At 38.5% G+C, this 13,954-nt stretch overlaps 1 protein-coding gene across 2 annotated transcripts in view; it reads right to left on the bottom strand.

Moving 5' to 3' along the window:
• The window catches only part of LOC124595492 (sorting nexin-14-like), a 197,820-nt gene that overhangs the window by 120,392 nt on the left and 63,474 nt on the right, over positions 1-13,954 (bottom strand). For both annotated transcript variants that reach the window (XM_047134255.1, XM_047134256.1), the window contains exons 6-8: positions 13,397-13,604; positions 11,627-11,741; positions 6,958-7,113 (exon numbers count right to left, since the gene is read on the bottom strand). In XM_047134255.1, the coding sequence (XP_046990211.1) occupies positions 6,958-7,113; positions 11,627-11,741; positions 13,397-13,604 (479 nt within the window). The remainder of the gene's footprint in view (positions 1-6,957; positions 7,114-11,626; positions 11,742-13,396; positions 13,605-13,954) is intronic.

Below are 13,954 nucleotides of genomic sequence, written 5' to 3'. Positions count from 1 at the left end.
TTGAAGTGATTCCTCATGCTCCCTACTCACCTGACCTGGCTCCTAGTGACTTTTGGCTTTTTCCAGCAATGAAAGACACTCTCCGTGGCCGCATATTCACCAGCCGTGCTGCTATTGCCTCAGCGATTTTCCAGTGGTCAAAACAGACTCCTAAAGAAGCCTTCGCCGCTGCCATGGAATCATGGCGTCAGCGTTGTGAAAAATGTGTACGTCTGCAGGGCGATTACGTCGAGAGTAATGCCAGTTTCATGGATTTCGGGTGAGTAGTTAATTAGAAAAAAAATCGGAGGCCTTAGAACTTGAATGCACCTCGTAGTTTAGAGGAATTTATAAATAGGAATAGGGAGTAAGGATACAAGTACAAATGGTATACTTTTGAAGTCATATAGATACAAAGTAAACACGTTCACTGTATATTCATGTTTATATATAGAATTATAGTTTGAATGGCAGTTTGTATTCCGTTCAGTACATCCGTACTTCATATAGGTGTGTGAAGTCTACGGTAATGATTCTATGAGCTATAAAAAGATTTAAAATATAATGTTGTATTTTCATTATAATAAGCAATGTGTGTATTACGTATTTCCTGTAGTATATAAAATACTGTAACAACTTAGGTTAAAGACTGACGAGTCACGAATGTTCTCAATCGAATGATTGTATAAAAACATGTTATGTGACAATAAAGTATCTTATCTTATCTACCACCATGGGTAATGTAGAAGTAGATATCCTCGGAGTAGTGACGTAACTTAAATCACTTAATAAAAGCAAGTCTTCTGGTCCAGACTGTATACCAATTAGGTTCCTTGCAGAATATGCTGATGCAATGGCTCCATACTTAACAATCATATACAACCGTTTGCTTGACGAAATATCGGTACCCAAAGACTGGAAAGTTGCACAGATCACACCAACATTCAAGAAAGTTAGTATGAGTAATCTGCTAAATTACAGGCCCATATCATTAATGTCAATAAGCAGCAGGATTTTGGAAGATATATTGTGTTCGAACATTATGAATTACCTTAAAGAAAACGATCTATTGACAGACAGTCAACATAGATTTAGAAAACATTGTTCTTGCGAAACACAACTAGCTCTTTACTCACACAAAGTGTTGAGTGCTATCGACAAGGGATTTCAAATTGATTCCGTATTTATGGATTTCTGGAAGGCTTTTGACACTTTACCAGACAAGTGGACTCTAGTGAAATTGTGTGCCTACACAATATCATCTCAGTTGTGTGACTGGACTTCACAGATGCCACATTTTGTAGTAGTTGACGAAAAGTCATCGAGTAAAACAGAAGTGAGAGGGCACCACAACTGCAGGACTTCTATACAGGACACATGACAATTAATAGTAACCTGTAACGAAGCAGGGTTGCCCACTGCTATCCTGTTTTGGTTTTACACTCCTTCAGTAACTTAGTTAAGCAATGAACTTTTATTTTTTTTTCATTTTCACTACTCAGATTCCAACTACAGATTCTGTGGCCTTCAACCTCATAGTACAGAATTCAGAAATAGTTTAAGTAAAATTCCCCTAGTAAAATCTATTATTTCAGTACATTCTAATGTCTATTCTGAAAGTAATGAGCTAATCAGTTTTATTGGAAATGCACACTATTAACAGTTATGGACAATGACGTATATTGTGCAATACATATTAAGTAAAATTCAAGTGAGCTAATAGATCAAATTCAGCTATAAGACTGCATCCAAAAGAAAGCCTAAATTTTACTGATTCCAACAAAGTGTTTAAATTAACTTAAAGTCTATTAGTTAAATAGATATTAAGACTTAAAATCTGTAGACTGTATGATTTTCAGTGCCAATTGTGACCAAACTACCAAATAATTCCGAGATCTGTTTCGATACTTTTGCTACCTTTATTTTTCTACTAAAATAACTCCAGTCTCAACTTTGTAAGTGCATTAATTAAGAATTTTTGAATATGTAAAAATTATTGTTCAAAAGGGCTGCTGTGGTTATAAGTTGGGAATTCCCACGGCGGATGCATAAGTTAGTTCCGTGTATTTAAATTGATACAGCTCACTCATGTTATTTAAATAATAAAACCCAATAGTTAACTTCAAAACCAGTTAGAAAGGATCATTTTAACCCTGGGAAATTATAACTATAATATATTAACAGAAATTGTCAAATATTCAAGCGCTCGTCTATATGAGGTCCGAGCTGGTGCAGATTTCAGTTAGTTCTCAGCCAGATTCTCTTGGGGCAGAAGTGCGGCAAGTTGGTTAATTTTTCGGTAATTGTAATTGTGAACTTTGTTAAAGACTGGAAGTTTTTGACCTACGTAATGTGACGATTAAGTGTAAGAGGCCTGGTCACATGAATATTGTGTGTGCGAGTGATAACAAATAAATCGCACTGTGGTTGACATAAATGTTCAACAATGAATACGATCCTGACTTTTGATTTTGGAAAACTTAACCTAGGATCCTGTCTTCTTAATTTCAGTGTGATTTAGGTGAGACGGACGCAGCTACCGGGAAGACAATATTGAATAAGCAAAGCAAGGTAGGTCGAGAACACTGCACACTATCTACTGGGTGAGGAAACGTTTCAGTACTGGTACATCCGGTTGTGACATGAACTTTAAGTGGCACTAATAAAAGGACATGTCCCGGCACGTTACATGTGGTGCCCTGGGAGAGGAGACATGTCACGACACGTTACATGTGGTGCCCTGGGAGAGGAAACACCCTGGCACGTTACATGTGGTGCCCCTTTGGCTGAGAATATCGAACTTACAATCCTTAAGACTATATTTGGAAGACTGACTTCGAGTGAGAGTGAAATCAGTGGCAACAATGGCAGAAGTGAGAACCGTGCACGTATAACTACATCCGACGCAGTTTAAGAATAGCCGCAACAGTAGCAGCCAATCAACGCGACGTGTTTGCAGCAGCGGCGGCCATGATGGAAGCAGCAGCCAACCCACGCAAGCCGGACAAAGCTGACCAGGGTCAGTGACAGCAGGCGCCGAATACGAATGGGAGCAGTTTGGCAGATCGCAAGTTTGCAGCAACAGCAGCAGTAACAGACCACAGACATCATAAACAAGGCACTGGCTGACGACCGACAGAGAAGACACCCGGAACTTTAAGGTATATATATATTGTAACTTTTGTCAAAATGGAAAGTAAGGAAAACATTAGTGACAATGCGAGTGGAATGACAGGGAGTGACACTTTAGGGGGTAGAAAAGTTGAAGTATTAAAATTCAAAGATGACAGTGGGTATAGGTCAGAACTAAATTTGACCATAACTTACAGTGAAGTAAGTGGTATTCAGGGCGAGGAAATTAAGGCTTCGTTCACTGCAATTAGAGACAAAGTGGGAAGAGAGGGGAGTAGTGCTGATGGAAAGGACTTCAGTGAGGAAAAGAACACTGATAGTGATGTTCAAAGGGCACAGGCTTCGTCAAATGAGAATAATTTACAAGATATGCCATGCAAATCATGGGGGCTGTGAATAATATGGGTAATGATATAAGTAGTGAAATTAGAAATGAACTTGGTAAGGTGAGGAGTGACATGATTAGCATGGGTACCAGAATGACCATACTAGCTAATGACATTAAAAAGGAAGTTAGTTTCATTCAGGAAAAAGTGTCTGGATTAGAACAACATGTGAATGAAGTAGAAAAGAGCTGCGATAGTAATATGATAAAAGTAAGGGAAGAGACTGATAACAAACTTAAAAAAGTGAGTATTAATTGCATTGAGGGGAGAAGGAAGTTATGTGAATACAGTACAGGCTATTGAGAAAAAGGGTAACGCCGACATTATAAGCAGTGCAGATGAAATTATTGTTGATGGAGAGGTGTTTTGTGGTTCTGATGCAGAAGAGTCTGGTAGGAATTTCGCATGGTTATCTGAAACTGATAGTAAAGGAAACAGTGAAATGAAGGTTATCAATGTATATGACGATTATACTAAGTATGAAGTTAACACTGAAATCATTCAAAGTGATACAACAGAAGTGCCTGCGTGTGCAAACGATGTGCAATGTGTAGAAAATAATTCAGAAAACAAAGTAGCTGAAACATCTAGTGACAATCTGCTCCACTGTCTAAAAGTTGCTTTCCTGCTAGAATCTGATGACAAAAATGATATCGGTGATAGTTCAGATGATGAAGGGTATATGAGTACAGATAAGGTGTAAAAGGAAGTGAATATACTTTTGCTGAAAGAGGGCATGAAAAAATTAATGACATTTTACCAAAGCAAGATCCAGAAAGTAGAGGAGAAATGCGTACCATCACATTTCCGACTTTGATAAAGGTCGGATTGTAGCCAATCGCGATTGCGGTTTATTGTATCGCGACATTGCTGCTCGCATTGGTCGAGATCCAATGACTGTTAGCAGAATATGGAATCAGTGGGTTCAGAAAGGAATACAGAACACCGTGAGCTGGATCTAGGGTGATGACACCCTATCCACATTCCTCCAGAACCTCAATATCTTCTCCTTCAACGGCCTCATATCACTAGCAGTCAAGATGACAGGCATCTTATCCGCATGGCTGTAATGGATCGTGCAGCCACGTCTCGATCCCCGAGTCAACAGATGGGGACGTTTGCAAGACAACAACCATCTGCACGAACAGTTCGACGATGTTTGCAGCAGCATGGACTATCAGCTCAGAGACCATGGCTGCGGTTACCCTTGACGCTGAAGCACAGACAGGAGCACCTGTGATTGTGTACTCAACGATGAACCTGGGTGCACGAACAGCAAAACATCATTTTTTCAGATGAACCCAGGTTCTGTTTACAGCATCGTGATGGTCGCATCCGTGTTTGGTGACATCACGGTGAACGCACATTGGAAGCGTGTATTCGTTATTGCCATACTGGCGTATCACCCGGCGTGATGGTATGGGGTGCCATTGGTTACACGTCTCTGTCACCTCTTGTTCGCATTGACAGCACTTTGAACAGTGGACGTTACGTTTCAGATGTGTTACGACCCGTGGCTCTACCCTTCATTCCATCCCTGCGAAACCCTACATTTCAGCAGGATAATGCACAATCGCATGTTGCAGGTCCTGTACGGGCCTTTCTGGAGACAGAAAATGTTTGACTGCTGCCCTGGCAAGCACATTCTCCAGATCTCTCACCAATTGAAAACGTCCGGTCAATGGTGGGTGAGCAACTGGCTCGTCACAATACGCCAGTCACTACTCTTGATGAACTGCGGTATTGTGTTGAAACTGCATGGGCAGCTGTACCTGTACACACCATCCAAGCTCTGTTTGACTCAACGCCCAGGCGTATCAAGGCCGTTATTATGGCCAGAGGTGGTTGTTCTGGGTAATGATTTCTCAGAATCTATGCACCCAAATTGCATGAAAATGTAATCACATGTCAGTTCCAGTATAATATATTTGTCCATTGAATATCTGTTTATCATCTGCATTTCTTCTTGGTGTAGCAATTTTAATGGCCAGTAGTGTAGTTTAAAAAACTGTTTCAGAAATTTATTCGCCTGATAATTCTGATTATGCCATAATCATGCTGATTATGAAAGTTACAGTATCACAAGAATACTCTCACAGATGTCGCTCAGAAACCTGCACCAACTTAAAACTTGAATCAGGTAAACAGTGACACATATGAGACTTGCCCGTCTACTTTTCCTTCATGTTTATCAAGCCTATGCTGGAAAAAACAATCTTATCCATCTACTTTTCCTTCATGTTTATCAAGCCTATGCTGGAAAAAACAATCTTATGGATGTCATGAAAGAAGCTGTTTCCAGAACTGAGGAAAGGAAAGCTAAGTTTGAAAACTGTATGTAAGAACTGTGGAATCCAAAATGTAAGAAATAAATGCCTTCTTGTTCACAGAAATTATGATTCCTCTCTTCCGTTAAGATGTGATCCACAGTGTTTCTAAAATAATAATAATAATAATAATAATAATAATAATAATTCTCAAAGAAAAGTACTGTAAAATTAATGTCTTCCCAGCTGTGTGATATCTTTCTCAAGCCTATAGGAAGGAAATTATTACCAAGAAGCAGGACCTATAAAGTTGGGCCCATATTGATGACTCTGAACACTGAATTGTTTCTCTTTGTAGAATGACATAGTACTCACTGCTTAACACCTTCACACACAGTCAATATTATATTTTTGCCTAACGTTTTTGGTGACAGGTTATTTCTAATTTATATTAGACAAAAATCAGTGATTAAGTTTTCATGCCCCCCCCCCCCTTCCCTTAATCAACAAACAGTAAATTGGTTTGTGAAAGTAGGCCTTCCTGGTATATACTGCTGGCGAAATCTTCTTGGGCTTCCATCTGGGTAGCTGCATCCAGATGGAAGCACGAGAAGATTTCATCAGTAAACTGGTTTTCTTGCATCCCCACCTCCCACTTTTAAACTGTTGTTTTGCCACTGTTCACATATCATGTTCCATAAATCTCATTACAGATAAGAACATTCAAGAATGCGAGATGCATTAAGTTGTGTAGCTCTTCAGAAACTCAAATCTGCCCTCAAGGGCAGGACTTCGAGGATATTGAATCAAGTCCACAAAATAAGATGGTGATTCTGAAGAGCACTGCAGACATTGCATGATCGATGATACGACTGAGTGGCAATAAGAAGGGAAGTACATTGGAAATTAATGCTCAATGTTGAGGCAGTTCGGGAACTTACTGAACCTACGGTGCATTTATTTTTTCGTGTCACGCATGGCATTACCAACATGTCAACTCTTGCTGTATTGTACTAAATAATTCTCTACACCATCTATACCATTTTTTTCTAATTTTAGTACAAATCTGAGAGAAGGAGGGAGAGGAGAGGGAGGGGGAGAGAGAGATAGTTGGTTTTAGCTCCCAACTCTACTGAATTAGTTAATTACCAGTATTAAAATAAGTGCATGATACCAAATTAAGAATTTCTTACTTGAGAACATTTCCTCCACTACAGAAGGGCTGAACTCAATATGATCAGGTGACGCTGGACTGAAGTATACTGAATATAGATCCCAAGCCTCTCTGTACAAATTTTCAAGATCCTCGTCACTCAAGTCAGGTGTTATCATTTTGCGGTTGAATTCTTCTACAACACAGAATGGGGAAAAACTTCCTAAGTACATACAATATTTCAGACATCAAAAAAGTGAATATAACATAATGACCACAAAAACTAAACATGCATCACAACAAAGTCTAAAAGTTAAACTAAAGATGCATTTACACTGAGCTCAAAACACGTTCTGCAACAACGATCACAACATTGTTTGCAGCTAGTACTGGACTACCTACATTTGCAAACACAAAAATGTCTTCCACTGTGGTATCGATACAGATAAAAGGAATGTTGTTTGGGGATCTGCTACCACTAAATGCTCCTATTCAGTGGTAATGTTTGTTTATACTCTGTCCCACTTTGTGTAGTATTGCATTTTTTCTTCAGTTGCAGTGTGTGTTCCTTTTCAAAACAGAAGTGGACAAAAAACAAAATTTACAAATTTGTCACATTGTTGAGATAGAGGAATACCTTTGGAATGTTCGAAGTTCCAGTTACAGAAATACTACATTTAAGCATAATTCTCTTCAAAAAACAGCTACACTGCTTGGCACCAGTAGCAATGGTGTAGATAAAAAAACTGATGCCTCTTGTATCACAGTACCGATGTGAGAAACAAAAAACTGAAGACACCAAGAGATATGGAAGCGTGACAGATTCTTTGTATCAACCGAAGTTATTTGGTTTCAATTGTCTATGGTTACTGCATGATACTTAGAAACCAAATGAAACAAGGGATACAAGGGATAAAGAGGTAAGCAAAGTTATGCTTGCTTACTTATATTTATTTGTATTCAATATTAAACAACAATACTCAGCTGTAATTATTCTGCCATGGTAAAAGTCCTTATGGGCTTACAAAATAATTGCAATCCATCAGAAATTTCTTTGTATATGTTTGAACTTTCCGTGATATATTTGGAAGTGCAGTAATAAATGATTCAGCAGCACCTCTTCTCCATATTCCTGGGATCACTTCCCCTGTATGTAGGAAATAAAAATCAAAGCTTCGTTGTGGGCTGTAATGGCTCCTGGACTAGGCATTTTTCCTTAAGAATATACAGAAACACACTGTTGTCATGGTCTTCTCTGGTTGCAACAACCTTGGTTTTCGAAATACATAAAACACTGAGGCTCTAACACCAAATGTATTTTCTACAACTTTCCTTGCTCTAGGAAATTGGTAGTTAGAAAAATCTTTCTTTTGAGCCTTGGTTGTCCTTTCACAGGTATGGCTTCAAGATGTTTTCCTGTAATGGAAAAGCATCTGCCATGAATTTGTGTGGTAGTGGCTTTGTTCCTCCAGGTAAACATTTACAACATGGCAAGTTTGTTTGTTTTTGTGAAATAGGTCACTTATAGAGGCATTCTTAAAAACACTTCCTTGGCACATAACACAGGCACATAAAAAGTTGTAATTGGTGTCAACAACAATATGCAACACAATGCTGAATGATCCTTTGTAATTGTAAAATTCACTCCCACTAGCAACAAGACACTTTAGAAAACATGCCTCCTGTCAGTTGCTCCCACACAATGAAGGAAGTGGAATATCTGGCTCAATACACTTCCTTTTGCCTGCCATTCACCTTCAGTCACCAGCAACTGAAACAAGTAAATTTGACTTATGGTTCCACAACAGCTACCTGCAGAGGGTGCAGAAGATGCCGCAGGTCCAGGTGAACTGACAACAAGTATGTCTCCTCCACAAAAACAGATGGAAAGAGTGAGTGAAAGAAGTGACCCTTCAAACCAAGTCATGTCAGTGTTGCAGACTGATCTGCACAAACAACAAAAATGAGAACAGGATTCATTAAGTGAATTTGGGACATATGTCATCAGCAAATTACATGAGTTGCCACACTATGAAAGGGCAGTGTCAACATTTATGATACTCTCTATGAGGCAGAAATGCATTCCTTTTGAAGGGAGCAGTCACTATTGAATGTGGATGTGGCAGATGGATCATCAAATCCAGATTCCTCCATCACCTTCACTAGAAGTGCCAGTGACATTAGAGTTGAAGGAGCATTATTTGTTAAAAATAATAATGATGGTGGTGGTGATGATATAACTGTGAAATAATTATGCAAGGCTATGATAGGAATTTCCTGTAGCCAAAAATAGAAGAGTAACAGTAATTATTGGCTTCATTGGAACTACTCTACTGAAAATTGTGTCTTTCTTTTAAGTAACTCATCCTATTATATACATTAGAATTTCAAAATCAGACAATGACATCCTCATGAAGTTATGAAAACCAGAACAGTCTTCCAAATTCAGCTCATGTCATTCTTGCAATGTCTTCTATAATATTCGATGGCTACATATTTTTCTTTATCTGCTTTTTTTGTCGAGTAGCTGCAGCACGTATCCTTAATTATTCCTCTTCACTTGTCACAGTCTTGCTCTTGTTGCAAATACACAATGTGAAATGTTTTCTGGCAGTTCAGTGCAGCAGAAGATGTGATGCAAACAATAAACACTGTTGCTGACTTTGGTGGAACAATGTTGGGAACAGAAATGTTTTTAAACTCAGTGTAAACATGGCTTAATTAGTAAAAGTAGTGCCCGGGAGAGTTAGGTCAGTTCTCTTACCTGTTGTCTTTCCCTCATTTTTAAGTGTCAATGAGAAACCTTTGGCCTAGAATGGATTGGTCCATGACTCTAAGCACACACAATAGCCACAGTGATATTTCTGCTACAGGTGCTATCTAGGGTAGCATCGTAAGCAGCAATGATTACTGGATGAACACTTATCATTAATGGGGTTAATGTGGCAATATTGTGCAATAATCATTCTTCATTTGGCTTTGGAATAGTTTGCTTAGCTGGGTTCAAAAAGCGAGTGGCGAAGGCTTCCAATTTGTGACCACTGAGCTGTTAGGCAAGAACACTATTGTGGAAATGTGCAGAAAAGTGGAGAGGTAGCTTCTACACTTGCCACTTCTGCAGTCAGTTTTGCTGCTCCTTAATATAATGCTTTTCAATGTCACAGTAGCACAGACTTTCCACTTCTTTGCAGACTTTATCAGCAGTCATATATTTTTTTAAATCAAACATATTTTGTGGAGATGGTTTTCTCTATTTGGAAAGTATTAAAAAACAGATGTCCAAAAGATGCTTGTCTGCTGTGAGTATCTAGAGTTAAGCTAGTTAATTCTGCCAATCTATGAGTACTAACTAATATTTGCCATCTTAACACTGAAAGGCCATGCTTTAGATCATCTATTCCTTTATTTAGTCACATTGCAGTTCAATGCAATTTGTCCAATGCTTTCAGTGAATAGATTCCATCAGTGAAATGTGATTCAAGGAAGTCGTCAGTACAATAACCATCTATGGCTGACAATGGGCATAAAATTTTATTCAGCTGCAAATTCCTTTAGGTGCATGGCAAAGGGGAAAGCAAAGTGTGCAAATTCTGGTGAATAGGGGGCTGTTCCAACAGCTTGTACTTCAGAACACTCAAGTTTTCCATTGCCAAAGTACCTCTACAGGCAGTTATACTCTCTCTCTCTCTCTCTCTCTAAATTTTTATATCCAGGCCTCTTATCAAACAATTTTTCTATGCCTTTCGCCTTGGGCCAGCCCTTCCTTTGCTCTTCGGAAGGTAATCAGTTTGAAGAACACCTTTTATTACCCAATTATCACAGACAAAACTAATTTCCCCAATCCTTGAATAGTGCCACAATTTCCCACAGATTACTTTGCTATTACATTTCTGGCGTGAAGGGGAGATCATGTCTCACCTCTAGTAGGAAAACGGAGTAGGAAATCAATTTCTTTTCAAAATCACTTATACATTGCTGAGAAATCTGGTTTTGCATTCAAAAATGGATTATTCTTCTTGCACAAAACTATCTTGTGGTTATTTATTCTTATCAATTATAAACTCCGTTTCTTCAAAGGATGACATGGTGCTTTCGTACAGATCTTTCAGCCTATTATCTGATCTTTTGTCATTCATTTTTGTCAGTTCTTTGTGGAAAATCATTTGAAGTGAATTGAATTTCCCTGTGGTTGGGCAGGAACTGGTGTATAGTGTGCAATACTGCCCCTAGGCCTTACTGTAAACTGAATGAGTATCAATACTTTTAAAGTTTTTCAGTCTTTTTCATTATAGCTCATATGGTGAACATTATTGCACAATACTCATGAATATGCAATAAATACTGAATGTGTGAGAGAAGTGGGGGTAAATCTTGTTGTTAAGTTCATCAGTTAAGGTAGAATGTTCTTTTCATTTCAGATCATTATTCTTCACACAAACTTTTCATAACTTTTATCTGATGTAAGACAACGTCTCACACCACATATAGTAAGAGTTATTTTCTCGAAATTCTTATTTATAACTACATTATATGCTGCCCACAGAAGATCAACATCCAATTTTGTTTGCTGACCGGTTCTGCAGTAAACTCAGCTTTTGGTGCTCATGCTTCTTCATCTGTTATCCTTGAAAATGAGGAGTGTCAGAAGAGAATGATATAGGTGTGTTACATACAGAATCAAGGATTTTTTCCCCATTATCCAAGCGTACCTACATCCAAACAGAACTGTAGAATGTTGACTGATCCCACTCCTTTTAGGAACTGAATAAAAGGATAAAGTAAACTCTGGTCCTTCAGCACCCCTGCCATATCAAAACGTAATGCCTGGAAATAAAAATCCACAAGCTGTAAATATCATCATATAAATGTAATAACTGTAAAAAAATTAATTACATTTCTTAAGCATTAAAATTTAAGATCAGAGAAGGAAAATGCAGTCAATGAATGAAATATTCAACAGCCAAAAATTATCAGCAAAGCATTAGTTTCGGGACATCTGCTTTTTTATAATGGAATTTGCAGACATCTTAAACATGAACATTACCATCAACTTCTACTTAGTTAGCACTTTAATGTAAATGTAACAAAAACTGATTTTTTTCAAATGCATACAAATACAAAACAATTTAAAGGAATCTACAGGGTGTGTTCATAAAGTAATGCAAGTATCATCATAAAAAAATATTCAAGACGTAGTTTAAAATGTTTATAAATCTTAGAAGAACTTGGTAGATCGTGCATCTACACGTTTTTACAGAGTGTTCCCAAGGCACGTGCCTGGAAGGTCTCTGTGAGAATCTTGTTCAGAGTATTTATCAAAGCTGCTTTGATTGCTTCAATGCCATCAAAGTGGTGTCCTTCGAGGGCAGCCTTAATCATTGAATAACAAAAGAAGTCTGCCAGAGCCAATTCTGAATTTTTAGGAAACTGAGGCAGAACTGCCAGACTGTGCTTTGCCAGGAACTTGTGGATGCACAGAGCAGCATGACTTGAAAGATTGTCAAGATGGAGCACTCACATAGTAGCCGTCTCCTTTCGCATGCAAAAGGACCCTTTTTCTAAATCTTTCAAGAACATCCATACAGTATGCAATGATAATGATCTGTCCTGGATGTAGAAACTCCTGGTGGACCAGACCCTTAGTGTCAAAGAAGTCAACCAGCAATGACATGCTCATTCTTACCTTCTTTTGATGCTCATTCTTGCCTTCTTTTGCTTGTGAGATGACTGTGTGTGCTGTTCAGCACTCTGGTGCTTTGTCTCCTGGTCATACTAAAATGCATGTTTCACCCCCAATAATACACTGCCTGAAAAAAATCATGCTCAGTTTGAGCATGTTCTGGAAGTTCACTCATGATTGTTACTCAATTGGCCTTTTGCTCATACGTCAACACTTACACGGGGGACCAGATTGGCTCACATCTTTTATCACATGTTTATGACATTTGTAATGAAATGCAGAGCAGTTACTTGAAGGATCAATGTCAATGCAATCATCGTAGCACTTGTTCAATGGTCAGAGTTCAACAAATCATGCACGCAAGTCACATTTTCATTAGTAAGGCTAACTGTTGGCTGTTCAGAGTGGGGTTGCCCTGTTTGGTGCATGACTTGATCATATTCCACAGTTTGATCATTTTCTCCATTGCACAACAGACACCTTTTAAGGTGAGGTAACAAAATCAACAGTGCTGACGCAACCACTGCTTGGAGCCAACTGACCTTGGGCCGGTTGTGAAGCCAAGTGTCTCCCAATCTAGCCCAAGGTCCAAACACAATGTCACATGCAGTAGCTTCCCAATAAACTCACTTGTGTTACTTTATGAACACACTCTGTATACGACAAATTAAAGGAATAGTAATGTGCTGAAGCAAAGTTTAGCTCTCCCACACTAATGTTAATAAGCTGAATGGGAACTAGGCTAAATCTGTTTCAAATATGTCACATCAAAAGAAGTTCTATAAATAACTGATCTTACTGATGCATGTTTTGGAGGTGCCACAGAGGAAACAAAGTGTGCCAGAAATGGAACAGTATCAGGCACTACAGCTGGATATTGTGTTAGAGGCTGTTTATCCACCAAAAGTAGTAGCAGACTGTTAACAATGGCTGGATCAGCCAGTACATCCATTGCAGGTAAAAGCACCCATCCTGACAGAATCTCTCGTATTAAGACATTAAAATTTCTGTAAACAGAAAATATGATTATTAATCACACACAGTGCCATACAGGTTCAGTGTGGGAAAAAAAACCTATTGTTTAATATGTGCCACAAATGTTTTAGATTTTCACGGATTCGGTAAGCTGTGGACATTCCGTTTACAGCCCTAATCTAAATAATGACGTCCATACTCCTTTAGATGACCTGTATATGTCATTTTGGACTTACTAATTTCTTCTTTCTGCTCCTTTTTCAGGCTGCCAACTGACAGCTCAGATCAGTATACAACACTGCTCATTGAGAGTACAGTAAGTAAATGTTTATATTACTTGATGTTTTGGAACTGCAGCTGGATGACATCAACTTCACATTGT

Source organism: Schistocerca americana, chromosome 2, assembly GCF_021461395.2.
Source record: "Schistocerca americana isolate TAMUIC-IGC-003095 chromosome 2, iqSchAmer2.1, whole genome shotgun sequence".
Taxonomy (NCBI): Eukaryota; Metazoa; Arthropoda; class Insecta; order Orthoptera; family Acrididae; genus Schistocerca; species Schistocerca americana.
Note: the sequence above shows the minus strand (reverse complement) of the source record. Positions and strands in the feature narration are given on the sequence as shown.